Source organism: Pipistrellus hanaki (genome assembly GCF_964339955.1).
Source record: "Pipistrellus hanaki genome assembly, chromosome: X".
Taxonomy (NCBI): domain Eukaryota; kingdom Metazoa; phylum Chordata; class Mammalia; order Chiroptera; family Vespertilionidae; genus Pipistrellus; species Pipistrellus hanaki.
In genome coordinates this window covers 22436503-22450931 of record NC_140524.1, presented here as the reverse complement: position 1 = coordinate 22450931, position 14429 = coordinate 22436503, and the positions used below count along the sequence as shown (strand labels likewise).

The following is a 14429-nucleotide window of genomic DNA, read 5'->3' as shown; positions in this document are numbered from 1 at the left end:
CTCTCTCTCTCTCTCTCTCTCTCTCTCTCTCTCTTCTCTCTCTCTCATACACACACACACACACACACACACACACACACACACACACCTCTGTTTCACTCTCCCTAAAGTCAATGGGGAAAATAACCTCAGGTGAGGGTTAACAAAACGTTATATTATGTTTGGAACACTGAACATGATCTACCCTCCTAAAAATGTTAAGTCCAGAGAGCAGTATTGTTCAGATAGGCCCAGTGTGTAGAGCAGATCTCCGGAACTGATTCCACTTGCATAATTGAAAACTTAATCCCACAGAGTAACAACTCCCCATTTCCCCCTCCCTTAGTAACTACCATTCTACCCTGATTCTAAACTGTGATTATGACAATTCTTTTAACAACTATATATACTTTTTAAACAAATTTCCTATACACCACACAACAGTGTTAACTATGGCCATCATGTTGTACATTACCTCCCTAGTACTTATTTATCTTATAATACAACTGGACGTTTGTACCTTCCTCCAATACTAACTTATACATATTAGTTTGTTAATGGACTTACTATCTTGATGAAGAATTTTCTGCTTAACTTTTAGTCTTGTCTTCCTAACCTGTGACTCTCCTGAAGCCTGAGACCCTGCCATCCTCAGCACCTATGATGCTACCTAGAACATAATGGCCACCCAAAGACTATCCAAGGAATGAATCACTGTGGGCCGGAGACAGTCTACACGGGAGCAAACAGGGTGACAGGATTGAAACGTCCATGAGTTTAAATGGGTGACCATGGGCTTATAGGCTAAGAGGGCCCTCGTTCCTTTTACCTGAGCTATTCCTCTAGTCTCCCAACTCCAGATGCTCAGGACACAGAGCTGGCTGTCACACACCTCCCTGCCCCATATATAGTCAGTCACTGAGCCCCTTAATTCCTCCCAAATTCTTATCCTCTGTTTCATCTGCACACCACTGCCTTTAGCTCAGCCCACTGTCTCATCTGCTGTAGCCTTCTCACTAATCTTCCCGTCTCCCATCTTGTCTGTCCTAATCCCCACCAGGGTCGAGAGTAAGCTTTCTAAAATGCCTCACCAGTACTTCTCAACTGGAGTCTATGATTTTTTTTGGAGCGCCGGATGAGGTCCCAACTCCATCAGGTAGATTACTAGACCCTCCATCACCTGGCCTCTGCCTGGCACTCTAGCTTTCCCTCTAGCCAGCCTGTGCTCTTCTCATCAGGTCTTTGTAGGAGACATTCCTTCACCTGGGATGCTGTCCATAACACACTTGCTCAAATCCATGTATAGGCTGATAAAAGCACCCTCTTAGCTTCTCAATTTTTGTAAGACTCAGAGGCCGAGGACAAAATCTGAAGTGGAAAGGACCTTCCATTCTCAAGTTATCTTGAACCTTACATCATTTGTAAAAGAAACAAACTCCAGGTAAAATGCGATCTCAATGTGTAAGGTTAAAAAAAAAAAAAAAAAACTTTAAAAATGAAAATGTACAAATAGGTTCATGATCGTGGGGTAGACAGAACGTTTCTTCACCAGAATTCAAACAGCACTAATAATAAAGGGGGAAGTAATGAGTTGAACTATGTAACAGTAGGACTATTGTCTTCATCAAGGGACACCAGTAAGTGAGTGAAACCAGAAGCCAAGGAGTGGGAAGAGATATTTATGGTACATTTCATCAGTATTTGGAGAAGTTGAACACCTACCAGTATAAACCAATGGCACAACCATTCCTCTTCTAGAGTCCTAGGGAGTACCTACAAATGGAGCTCTTAGCCTCCACAGTCATCAGACAGGAGTTTTAAAGAAGATCTAAATAAACTTTAAAGCATACATAGAATGGACCAAATTTATTAATAACTTTGCATTGTAACCAAAATTCACAGGAAATTATCAACAATGTTCAACTCTTGGGGCAAAAAGGAAATAAAATGAAAAGTGTAATAACAAATAATTATAAAATCACAAACAGAACATTGAATACATTTTGTGGCATGTGATCCAAGCTAGGCTTAAAGTTTGTAGCATTAAAAGCTTTCATCATTCCAGAGAGCAAAGAAAGAAAACACGGAATTTACAGGAAGTTCATTCGGAGTAGGGTCTCCACCTTCTATAAGCCGCTCAATATTCCTAGTACTTGTGTGGTGGGTACTGTTCTCTGCCCTTCCCAGTGCTTTATGATTTGGACATCTTCCCCTGTCCCTATCCTTTGGAAGTGCTCCACATTTCAGAAATGGGCTGTGTTCAAGGCTCAAATGATGCATAAACATAGCAGTGGGGGCACAGGGGATTCTGACATGTAGTGTGAGTGGGAGTCAAGGCAAGTGCTAGTAGGCCCTGTCAGGAAAGCTTCCGCATGGTGCTCCAACTACAAGTCAGTGGCAATCAAACAGGAACAGCATAGCCATTTCCATGTGACTGAACTATTGCACAGATACAGGTCAATTGGGCACTTCCCCATCTACTGGAATACTGACCCCAAACCAAAAGGAATGCCAGCATTGATATGCTCCTCACTGAAACGGATATGGTGGTTGGCTGGGCACAAAGACATTGTCATCATAAAGATTAAACAAAACTTGCCTAGACAGAAAACAGTCATGTCTGGAACAGTGGCAAGAGTCAGTGAATACTCTAGAATGTATGTGCCTTGGAAGGTGGGTTTTAAACACAGCAAAATACAAAGCTGTTCTAATGATTAAGCTCAAACAAAACTGTTCTTCCAAGACAGCCTAGTGCAAGTAAAGCTTTTGTAGATTAGTGTCACTTTGCTTAGGAACTGTTTCCCTCAACAAATTCTCAAAAAATTCTTCTCTAAAGTGCATATTAAAGTGTGCCTTCTTTACAATGCTTGTAGGACAACTGGGGCACTTCCATGGCTACTCTCTGAATGGTTTCTTGAATGAAAAACAAGGCTGCATCTCTGTCTATAGCTTTTCCCACAATACTTGCAGGTAAATGGTCTCTCTGCAGTGTGTGACAAATAGTGCAAATTAAGGTCCCTTTGGCGTCTAAATGTTTTCCCACAACTCTGGCATTTATGGGGTTTTCCATTTGTGTGGATTTTGAGGTGTTGTATAAATTGTTTTCTATGACAAAATTGCAACTTGCACTCGGGGCAAGTGGATACTCCCTGGCTAGCAGAGGTTCTCTGGTGTTCTGTGAGGTGTGCCAACTGAGTGAAGCGCTTCTCACACACGCTGCATTTATAGGGTGCCTCTCTTGTGTGAACTCGAAGATGCCTTCGCAGGTTTGACCTACGAAGGAATCTTTTCCCACAGTCAGCGCACTCATGAGGGAGCTTTCCTGAGTGAATTTTCAGGTGCCCCTTAAAAACCTTTTTGGAAAGAAAATCTTTCCCACACTGAATACATCGGTATACTTTCTTTGGGGCACTGTCACTGTTTTGTGCATGGCCACTGGGGTTGAGAGGTTCTTCCTGGTTGGACCCCTCAGGGCTCTCTCCTGAAGAAGGATTCTGATCACAAAGAGGCTGTGTGTGGTCTCCTAGTAGCTGCTCAGCGGGATTTCCCAGTAAGAAGTATAGCTCTTCGACGTCTTCTGGAAAATTGGCATCAAGAAGCAGATTTCCGTCTGAAGAAATAGAAAATAGATACATACTCTCCAGTCTTTTCAGCTCTGACACATTTTCTCTCCCAATATCAAAATTAAGACTGTGAACAGAAATCGCAGATGTCACCATGTTCCAAGAGGAATGGACAGCTAGTGACTGAGGAGAGTTATACTCAATGCTGCTGGGAAGATACAAACTTCCAAGTGCCATCCCAAACCGTGTTACCCTGGGAATGAAGATTAATTGTTCTTTAGATTCTTCCCGAGCATTGCATGAACCCTCACTTACCTAGGTTGAAGTCAAAAAATTCCCTTTCTTTTACTTCCTTGCAATCCTGTAGTTCTTGCCCACAAGTCTCTTCGAGTGCAAGCGTTTGCGACAGGTCTTCTAGCCATAGGAGAGATGGGAGGAAGGATAGTTTGAATCAACACAGGTTTCTCCAGAGTCCAGGTCTGTTCTCAGACACAGAGCCTCTCAAGATCTGCCTACTATCTTCTCAGCATTGCTTCACCAGGAGCCTCTGACAAGCCCTTTGTGTTTGTTGTGCTTTTTCCTTTTTCAGGATGCCAGTAAGAACAAGACCCAAATGGCAGGGTGCAGGTGGGAGGGGAGGGATTCCATTGTGCTCAGTTCCAAGATATTTTCCTCCAGTATATGGAAGGGAAGTGAGTCAATTCTAGTGTGAAGTCAATGCACTGAGTGAGTTCCACATCTGTTTTGAGAATGGAATTATGTAGGTGAGGGCCAGAATATGAATTCAATCTTTCTAAAGAGTTACCCTATTAAAACTGACAAGCAGTCTTATTGACAGCCAAGCAAAAAGAGAGACAGGCCAAAGTGTGGGGGTAAGGAATGGTACCTGGAGTAATTTTAGTAAGAGAAATTCCAATTAAAATGGCAACTGAAGTAGGTCAGCAACAGCAAAAATAATCTGTATATGTTTGATTCAGTACAGTCTAGAAGTCGATTCTCTGGAAACTAACCAAAATAATCATCAAAAAAGTGCTTCTCACTGTCAATCTAAGGACAACCAGAAGATGTTTCTACACTCACTCTTCTCCTGGGTCTTACCACTGTCCCCCTCAGTGAGAGCTGCTGTGGCTCATGCCTCTATCCTCACACTTCCTCAGCTTTGTTCAAGTTTACTGATCTACAATAAACTTTCGAGGTTGAAAATGGTTCATTTCAGATTGAAATACAAGGATATCCTATATAATAAAAGGCTAATATGCAAATTGACCAAAGGGAAGAACAAGCCATCGCTATGATGCATACTGAGCACCAGGTGGCAGATGCTCAACACAGGAGCTACCCCTGGTGGTCAGTGTGCTCCCACATGGGCAGCATCACTCAGCTGGCCTCAAGGTGGGGAGTGCAGTGCTGTGGCAGGAGCCTCTCCCACCTCTTTAGTGACTGCTGGCTTAGGCAATGGGGAGCCAGCCTAAGCAGACAGTTGGACATCCACTGAGGGCTCCTGGACTGAGTGGCCACAGGTCTGGCTGAGGAGGCCCCTCCCCCCTGGGGTGCATACATTTCGTGTACCAGGCCTCTAGTATTTCAATATTAGGGTTTGTAACATGGCATGAGCAAGTTAGTTTGACTAATGTTAATTTGACATTGTATCAAAGCATAGGACATTGACTAAAATACCTTATTTCTACCTTCACAGTGAAAATAATTTAAAATGCAGCTCTTCTTTTTGTTCATGCTTGCATCTCAAAGGTTAGCACAGAATGAGAAGGTAGGAGCACAGGTCAAATGAAACTGGAGGTCGTGCATAAGAGAAGAGATGCTGTCAAGTGAGAGTGCGAGCGGTCTGAAAAGTGGGGTTGGACAGCAGCACAGCCTTAGGGTGCCAGAAACTTGGAGGCCCAGAATATACCCAGTAACAGAGACTTGACACCAGTTCAGAAAGAGGACTGAGAGCTGACACCTTACTTCCTCTCCCAGCATAGTACTCCATGGGGACAGCTTTCAAAGAGGCTCGCCCAAATTGAGCTCCTTGGTAGTTGTTAACCTCATGCACTTTGTCACTGTCTACCACCTCACCCCATTCCCAACCCTCCCCTGTAACATTCAGATCTTTGAGGATCAGGTGCCCTCAACCTCCACTGTCCGGACTCTCAAAGCCCTGCTCCCAGCACTAGTTTACATTCCCCAACCTATGCTCACAGGCCATGCCAGCTAGGGGCACTAGCCATCCCCCTTTCATCCATGTCACGCCCTTCCGACCTCAGTTCCCATCTTTACTTATACATTCAGTAAAATACTGTCACAAATGCTGAATGGACTGGACACTGATTCAAAAGACTTTCACAGATATCAGCCCTCCTTCTGTATGCCAACACATGGAAATAGCCACGGCACTCATCACAAGGCAAGTCTGTGAGTGAAGGCAAGCGGACATTAGTACTCATATGCTGTGGTCAGAGGATAAATTGGCACAATAATTTTGGAGGACATTTGACATATCTATTAAAGTTTTAGATGGATATGCCCCCAAATCAATCATACCTGATCTGGATATTTGTTCTGCTGACACATGTCCATGGAAAGATGCTGAGTGTTTGAGAGCTTGTCCCCAGGGCATTTTGGTCAAGAGTGACTATCAGCCGAAACCGGTTTGGCTCAATGGATAGAGTGTCGGCTTGGGGACTGAAGGGACCCAGGTTGGATTCTGGTCAAGGGCATGTACCTTGGTTGTGGGCATATCCCCAGTAGGGGGTGTGCAAGAGGCAGCTGATCGATGACTCTCTCTCATCGATGTTTCTAACTCTCTATCTCTCTCCCTTCCTCTCTGTACAAAATCAATAAAATATATATATATAAAAAAAGAGTGACTATCAGTCAGAAGTCATGCTTTGATGCCTACTTCTGCTGGCAGGGCTCCTCTCTACCCTCAAAGACCACAGTAACCACCCCAGAAGTTTTGCGGGAAATGAGCCCAAGGTCATGAAGAAGCACTCTAGGCTTTGGGCCCTGGGTTGTTCATTTCTTCACTCCCACCTGGATCTCAGTACTCAAAAGCCTGCAGGTGTCAAACTAAAACTCTCACACACCCAATTATTTAAAAACTAGTGGCTCAGTGCACAAAATTTGTCTATGGGAAGGGGTGTCCTGCAGCCTGTTCTGCACCCTCTCCAATCTGGGATCCGTTGGTGGATGTCTGACTGATGATTTAGGCACGATCCCTAAAGGATGGGGACTGGCAGTCGGACACTCATAATCCGGGACTGCTGGCTCCTAACCACTCACCTGCCTGCCTGCCTGATTGCCCCTAACAGCTTCTGCCTACCAACCTGATTGCCTCCTAACTGCTCCCCTGCCGGCCTGATTGATGTTTAACTGCTCCCTTGCTGGCCTGATTGCCCCCAACTGTCCTCCCCTGCTGACCTGATCACCCCCGAGGCTTTTTTTTAGTATTGATTAGCCCCCAGAAACCGATTTTTAGCCACTTAGAGTCAGCTTCCTATGCATAGCTCAGAAAATATCACCCCACAACTGCTAGCCACTGAAAAGGTGGGAGCCTTATAGTTATGGGACCCCCAACTGCTGCTGCCCTTTGCAACTCCCTGATCCAATGACTCCCAGTGTGCTTCTGGGCTATGACCTCACCAAAACAGGCAAGCCAGCCCTCTGAGCTCTTACTGCCTGGAAAGTTCCCTTGTTTTCCTCTCCTTTAGGCCCCTGACTTCCTCCACAAGCACACCTGACAGAGTTGCCCAACAAAGCTTGTGTGTGCTACTGCCACCTCCTGGTCATACTGTCTTCCTAGATCAGCCCTCAGATCCCTTGGGCCCTGTACAAGTGTTAAGGAGGATGAGATTTTGGTGACCAGGAGGTACAAATGGAGACCTCCCAGTCCATAGGACAAAGCATATTATAGCACATTAAACAGTGATGAGAAAGGGGTACTTTCCTTTCCTCCTAATGGATATATTTTACTTGTTATATCATTCTCCTTCTTCCTTGTTTGGTATACTAGTACTGGAATTTCCTGTACTTTGGAGACTGAAGTATGCAAATAAAGAGCAATAGTACTTCTCAGCATCATATGTGACATCTGACACTGTTGCTAAGAGAAGAAAATTCACACATGTAATGGTAACTCATCTGCAGAAAGATGTATAACTCAACACCACTTGCTAGGCTCTGCCACTTATTGCAGGCATACACACAGAAATACAGATGTTTTAAAAAACTTGTTAACAGATCAGAGATGTAGGTAAGGTAAAGACTGGAATATAAATGGCAATACTTTATATAGTCTGGCTTTGACCTAAATGGATATACAGATGTCCTTTGGGCTTTTTCCTCCTGGTCACCTCTATGGAAAAGAAGACACAGTTCATGTCTCTACATCACCAGCACTTACTAGAGCCAGCTACAAAATTTGGAACCTGGACAAACTGAATAAGTGCAGAAAATGAGACAAATTCATGACTAACCCACACTGTGACGTTATGAGTTGAATTCTATGCTAGTGGTGGCAGTGCACACATCACATGTGGTCCTACTCTTAGGCCTGGAATGGACCAAGCCATCCTTTCCAAGGAGAGGGCAGAGTCTCACATGTGTCCTTCTCCATTGCCTGCCAGACACTCAGAGCAGAGAGATGGCACTTGGAATGGAAATCACAAGAGAGAAGGAAAACCATAGGCAAGCACCACAGCTAGAGAATTTCTATTGCCTTCAAGGGCAAATGGATCCAAGTGTCAAGGATATCCATTCTCATGAACTTAGGAGATGGGAAAGCAAGGAACCCAGGCAAGGTACCTGCAAGTTTAACAGATTTTCAAATTCCTACATAACTATGTTTTCTAATATGATATCTCCCAGGGTCTGCCCAGAGAACCTTGTGCTTTATTACTTTATCAAGTCCTGGAAAGACCTCGACCACCCTCCAGACATCCATGAAGTTCTATGAGCCTTTCTTCCCCTGGACTTCCTCACTCTGAACTAACTCTTTGTATTGTATTGTCTGGAGCAGTGGCTCTCAAAAGGTAGTATGTACAGCACACACCTGGAGCTCCTGTTAAAAATGCACCAAAGGAGCTGAAGCATGTTTGGCTCAGTGGATAGAACGTTCGTCTCCAGACTCAATGGTCCCAGGTTCAATTCAGGTCAAGGGCATGTACCTTGGTTGCGGACACATCCCCAGTGGGGGTGTGCAAGAGGCAGCTGTTGGATGTTTCTCTTTCATCAATTTTCTAACTCTATCCCTCTCCCTTTTTCTTTGTAAAAAATCAATAAAATATATATATTTTTAAATGCACAGAAGGTGATCCTGATATGGAGGATCTGCTTACCATTCCTGGAGAAACACTGGTCTAGGTTTTTATGGGTAAGATACGTATTCCTTTTACTGCATCAAGCAATTAAATCCTCTTAAAGGATCTGATGTGAGTATATTAAAAAGTATCATGTTTGAATGGGACTCTTATGCCATAATTACAACTGAGGCCCATGGGACCCACAACACCACAGATTCCACTGATAAAAACTGACTGGGGAAATTAATCTTTATTCATATCACACATACTCCCCTCAATTTCCTTGATAATATTCTTGGTCAAAGACTCCTTCCTGGGTGGGCTCATTATCTTAAGAGATTTTGAATCCTGTTCCTCTAACAATGGGCATTGTGGGCAGCTATTCCCCGAGGGATGCTTCCTACTACTACTACGATTTATAAGAGCCATCAATTTTCATCCATTATTCAGTGTTTCTAACCAACCCCACCCCTGGAGAGCTCCTGAGCTCTCAAAAGAGAAATCAAGGAAAAGAAATAAAACCTTTGCCTTACCAAGAGGGTCCAGAAAGGGCTGGTCTTCTCCAGCAGCGCCGTAGCATAGCTCCTCTGGGATCCACAAATCTTCCAGTGGGTTTTCGGGAACAGTTCCCATTGCTTGGAATGGGGGGACCTCCAGGTGGATATTTGGTATCATGTCTGCTATTTCGACTACTGCTGGATCTTCCAAGGGCTTTTCCTGACTATCAATCTGGAGGAAATGCCAGAACCCATCACTCTAAAATCTATCTAGACCAGCAGTGCCCAGTAGCAATATAATGCAAGCCACCCAAGTCATTAAAAATTTTCCTTTGGTCATATGAAAAATAAAATAAGTAGATAACATCAATCTTAATAATATGCATTATTTAAACCAGCATGCCTAAAATATCATAATTCATAATGTAATCAGTATAAGGAATTATTAATGAGGCATTTCACCTACTTTATTGTTCACTCTAAGTCTTCTGAATTGGGTGTACATTTTATACTTACTGTATATCCCAATTTGGACCAGCCACATTTCTAGTACGCAAGACTCACCCTTGGCTGGTGCCTACCACACTGACAATGCAGGATTAGACCACAGGAAGAAAACAGTCTCTTGTAGAAAGCCAAAGGAGACACAGAAAGGAAGGGAAACATAGACCCATTCCATCCTGCAGGCAGGAAACTTCCTACAGGCTAACTGCAGAGCCCCATCTATACCCAAGACTCCAGTGCCCCTAATGCCCAACAAGAAGTACTTCCTTCCATCTCCAAAGATGCTGCCCTGTGCTCAGCTATCATATGTCCCCAAAACGTTTTACTGGGTGGTTCTGTTCACAGGACAGGGTCACTGTTCCCAGGAGGTGTTTTGGAAATGATGGCAGGTGGTGGCTCACAGAATTAGTGGGCAGAGATGGAAGTATAGATAATGCACAGTGCAGAATTGCTACTGTGCTCCACCTACCTTCAAATATTCCTGTAGGTAAAAAGAATCTGTCAAGAACCTCACACTGTTGGTCATATAATCACAACATATTTTTGCAAATGTTAGCATGACTTGAATTTTCTGGGAAAACACTCTTTTGGAAATCAAAGTCATGGTGATGTAAAATACAGCAAAGGAAATATATTCAAAAAGTTATAATAACTACGGTGCCATGTGGGTACTGGAAATCTCAGGGGCAACACTTTGTTATGTACATGATTGTCTAACCACTAGGCTGTACACATATACTAAAATTAATACAATATAGTATTCAATATAAGATTTGAAGAATGCAATATACAGATTATGCATGTATTATAGAAATGTACACTTGAAACTTATATGATCCTATTGACCAGTGTCACTGAATAGATTTTATTTAAAAAAAGAAAAAATTGAAAATGTTTTTTAAGGAAAGACTATACTACAATTGTTCAGATTCACCAAGAGTTTCCCCACTTTGGAAAATCACATGATCATCAGCAACGCTGCTCAATATGTTTGAGCTTTTGTCAGTCTCAATTACTGCCTGTCACCTTCACAGTGAGTTTGTGCAGAGAGGCAAGCATCTGACAACTTCATGAGATCTTCTGGTGCACTCAAGCCCAGACATGTGCACACTGAATAGTTTTTTAGATTATAACAAACTACTTTCTTATTCCTTTATATTTCTTCTGGAGACCACTTGACTCAGACTTGCCCAGCTTTGTTTGCAAAATGTCATATAGTAAATATTTTAGGCTCGGTGTACCACATTCTGTCAGTCACTTATCCTCCTTCTTCCTCTTTTTTTGAACAATGCTTTAACAGGTCAAATCCATTATTAGCTTAGGGTTATACAAAACAGCCGTGGAGGGATCTGGTCTGCAGACCCTAAAGGATAATACAGGTGCTTTTTAAAAATATATATTTTTATTGATTTCAGAGAGTAAGGGAGAGGAAGAGGGAGATAGAAACATCAATAGTGAAAGAGGATCATTGATCTCCTGCCTCTTGCTCTCCCCACTACTGGGGATCAAGCCTGAATCCAGGGCACGTGCCCTGATCTAGAATCAAACTTTGACTTCCTGGTTCATAAGTCAATGCTCAACCATTGAGACACATTGGCCAGACAATACCAGTGTTTTTTTTTAATGAATGACTGTTAAGTAGGTTATGTTATCTATGAATTCCATTTAAGTATATTTACTGGGACATTAGAAAATATTTGTTACAGAGGGGAAGTGGCTAAGATGAGGTTGGAAACCACTGATCCATATGTTTTCTCCAGCAGAAGAGACATGAAAAGGACTGCAGAAGTTTGGGACGGAAGAATGACACAGAGACAAATGACAGATCCAATCCCACCTGCCTCTGATACCCTTTTGGTCTAGTTCCCCAGATCCCAAAGTCTTTTCTCACCTTTGCCTCTGTTGTCTCAGGTTCCATCTGTATTTCTTCTAGGAGTGACAGAATTCTTTCTGTACTCTCGGGGCATTGTTCTGTCACCCGGGTGTCTAGCTGCTGGGGCATAATTGTTAGGTATTGTTCCAAAGTTAGAAGCTTTACCATTTGTTCCTTAGAACGCATATTTGGCTTCAGCCATTCAGAGCAAAGCTCCAGGAGTTTGTTGAAAACATCACAAGGCCTGGCTGCTTCACTGGACCGGTACTGCCTGAAGCGCTGACGGAAGAATTCAGTTTCTTTATCATATTCTTGAAACACTAAGCTAGGATCCAAGGAGGCCTGGGTTTCAGAACCCAGGGTAGTAGCCATTGACCCCTTCCAACAGTGTACACTTTATCTAGTGTCTGAAGTCTCAGGTACCAATGTGTTTCTTTTTGTATTTCCTGGGGGTGGACACCTACTGCTGAGGAAAGGGAAAATGAGAGAAACAGCAGTGGTTACCAGAGGGCATCGTAATCTTCCTTAATTACTTGCTTTTCATCAAAATTCTAATGCAGCAGATAATCTTTAGGGGAGTTTTTAGAATCTGATAAAAATGTTAAAGTGTATTCTTTAAGAAGAAGAAAAAGTATAAAACAGTTATAAAGATTAAAATACCAATAAATGCATACCTATCAATAATCATTTTAAATGTAAATGGTTCCAATGCTCCAAGCCCAAGAGATGGGCTATAGATATAGATATAGATATAGATATAGATATAGATACAGATATAGATTTGCTGTTTACAAGAGATCCACCTCAGAAAGAAAGACCCAATAGACTGAAAGTAAAAGGATTGAAAAAGGTATTTTCGGCAAATGGAAATGAAAAAGCAACAAGAACAACAATAGCAACAAAAAAAGCAATGTCTGGGGTAGCAATACTTATATCTGACAATATAGAGTTTAAAATAAAGGCTATAATAAGAGACAAGGAGGGACACTACATAATGATATAGGGATCAATCCAACTACTGGATATAACCATTGTAAACATATATGCACCCAATATTAAAGCACCTAAATATAAAAAGCAAATCTTCATGGACATAAAGGGAAAGATTGGCAGTAATAAAGTCATAGTAGGAAATTTTAACACTCCATTGACATCGATGGGTAGATATTCCATATATAAAATCAACATGGAAACAGTGGCACACTAGACTAGATGTATTTAATTGGTATTATAAGAGCATTTTATCCCAAAGCAGTAGAATATACATCCCTTTCAACCGCACATGTGACATTTTCTAGGATAGACCAAATGTTGGGAAACACAACAAATCTCAATAAATTTAAGAAGACTGAAATCACATCAAGCATCTTCTCTGACTACAGTGGTATGAAACTAGAAATCAATTATAATAACAAAACTGAAAATCATACACGAATGGTGGCTAAATTACATGTTACTAAGCAATGAATGTGTTACCAAGTATATCAAGGAAGAAATAAAAAGATACCTTGAGACAAATGAAAATGGGAACACAACAACTCTAAATATAAGACACAGGGAAAGAATCCCAAAATGAAAATTCTTAGCTATATAGACCTACCCCAAGAAACCAAAAAAATCTCAAATGATCTAATCTTACACCTAAAGGTATAGAAAAACAATAGCAGCCAAAGCCCAGAAGAGTAGAAGAAATTAAAAAATAAAGGGGGGAAATAAGTATGTAGCATTTAGAAAAGCAATACAGAAGATCAATGAAACCTCGACAGTTCTTTGAAAAGATAAACAAAATTGATAAACCATTAACCACACTCATCAGGAAAAAAAGAGAAAGTAACCAAATAAATAAAATCAGAAATAATAGAGATTTAAAACTGAAACCACAGAAACACAAAGGATTATAAGAAAATATTGAGAACAACTATATGCCAACAAATTGGACAAACTGGAAGAAATGGATAAATTCCTATAAACATACAATCTTTTAAAACTAAATCAAGAAAAAACAGAAAATCTGATGAAACCAATTATAATTAATGAAATTGAAGTAGTAAAAAAACAAAACAAAACAAAACAAAACAAAAACAAAAAACAAAACTTCCCACAAACAAAAGTCCTGGATCGGTGGCTCCACAGGTGAATTTTATCAAACATGCAAAGAAGCACTACCATCTATCCTTCTAAAACTAGCCCCAAAAAATTGAAGAGGAGGAAAGACTCCCAAGCATTATCCTAATTCTTTGTAGATAAAGATACTACAAGGAAAGAAAATTGTGGGCCAATATCCCTACTGAACATACATGCAAAAATCCTGAACAAAATATTATTAAACCAAAGCCATCAATACACCATGATCAAGTAGGATTTATTTCTGGGATACAAGGATAGTACAACATCCTCAGATCCATTAACATGATACACCATACCAAAAATGATGATGTGGTTCAGTGATTGAGCATTGACCAGGAGGTCACTGCTCCATTCCTGGTCAGGGCAAATGCTTAGGTTGCAGGCTTGATCCCCAGTAGGGGTTGTGGAGGACGCAGGCAACCAATGATTCCCTCTCATCATTGATTGTTTTCTCTCTCCCTTCTTCTCTGAATCCAATAAAAAAATATACTAAAAAAATGAAGTACAAAAATCATAAGATCATATCAATTGATGCAGAAATGCATTTTACATAATCCAACACCCAATTATGATAAAAATTCTCATC

The 14429-nt window shown here is 41.6% G+C and overlaps 1 protein-coding gene across 1 annotated transcript; it reads right to left on the bottom strand.

Moving 5' to 3' along the window:
- Nucleotides 1–2837: 2837 nt before the first annotated feature.
- Nucleotides 2838–12088, bottom strand: LOC311614778 (zinc finger protein 449-like; the record flags this gene model as incomplete). Its single annotated transcript, XM_084869930.1, has 4 exons — nucleotides 2838–3589; nucleotides 3858–3956; nucleotides 9376–9571; nucleotides 11735–12088. 4 exons carry the CDS (start codon nucleotides 12086–12088, stop codon nucleotides 2838–2840), a joined length of 1401 nt encoding a protein of 466 aa, XP_084726056.1.
- Nucleotides 12089–14429: the final 2341 nt, after the last annotated feature.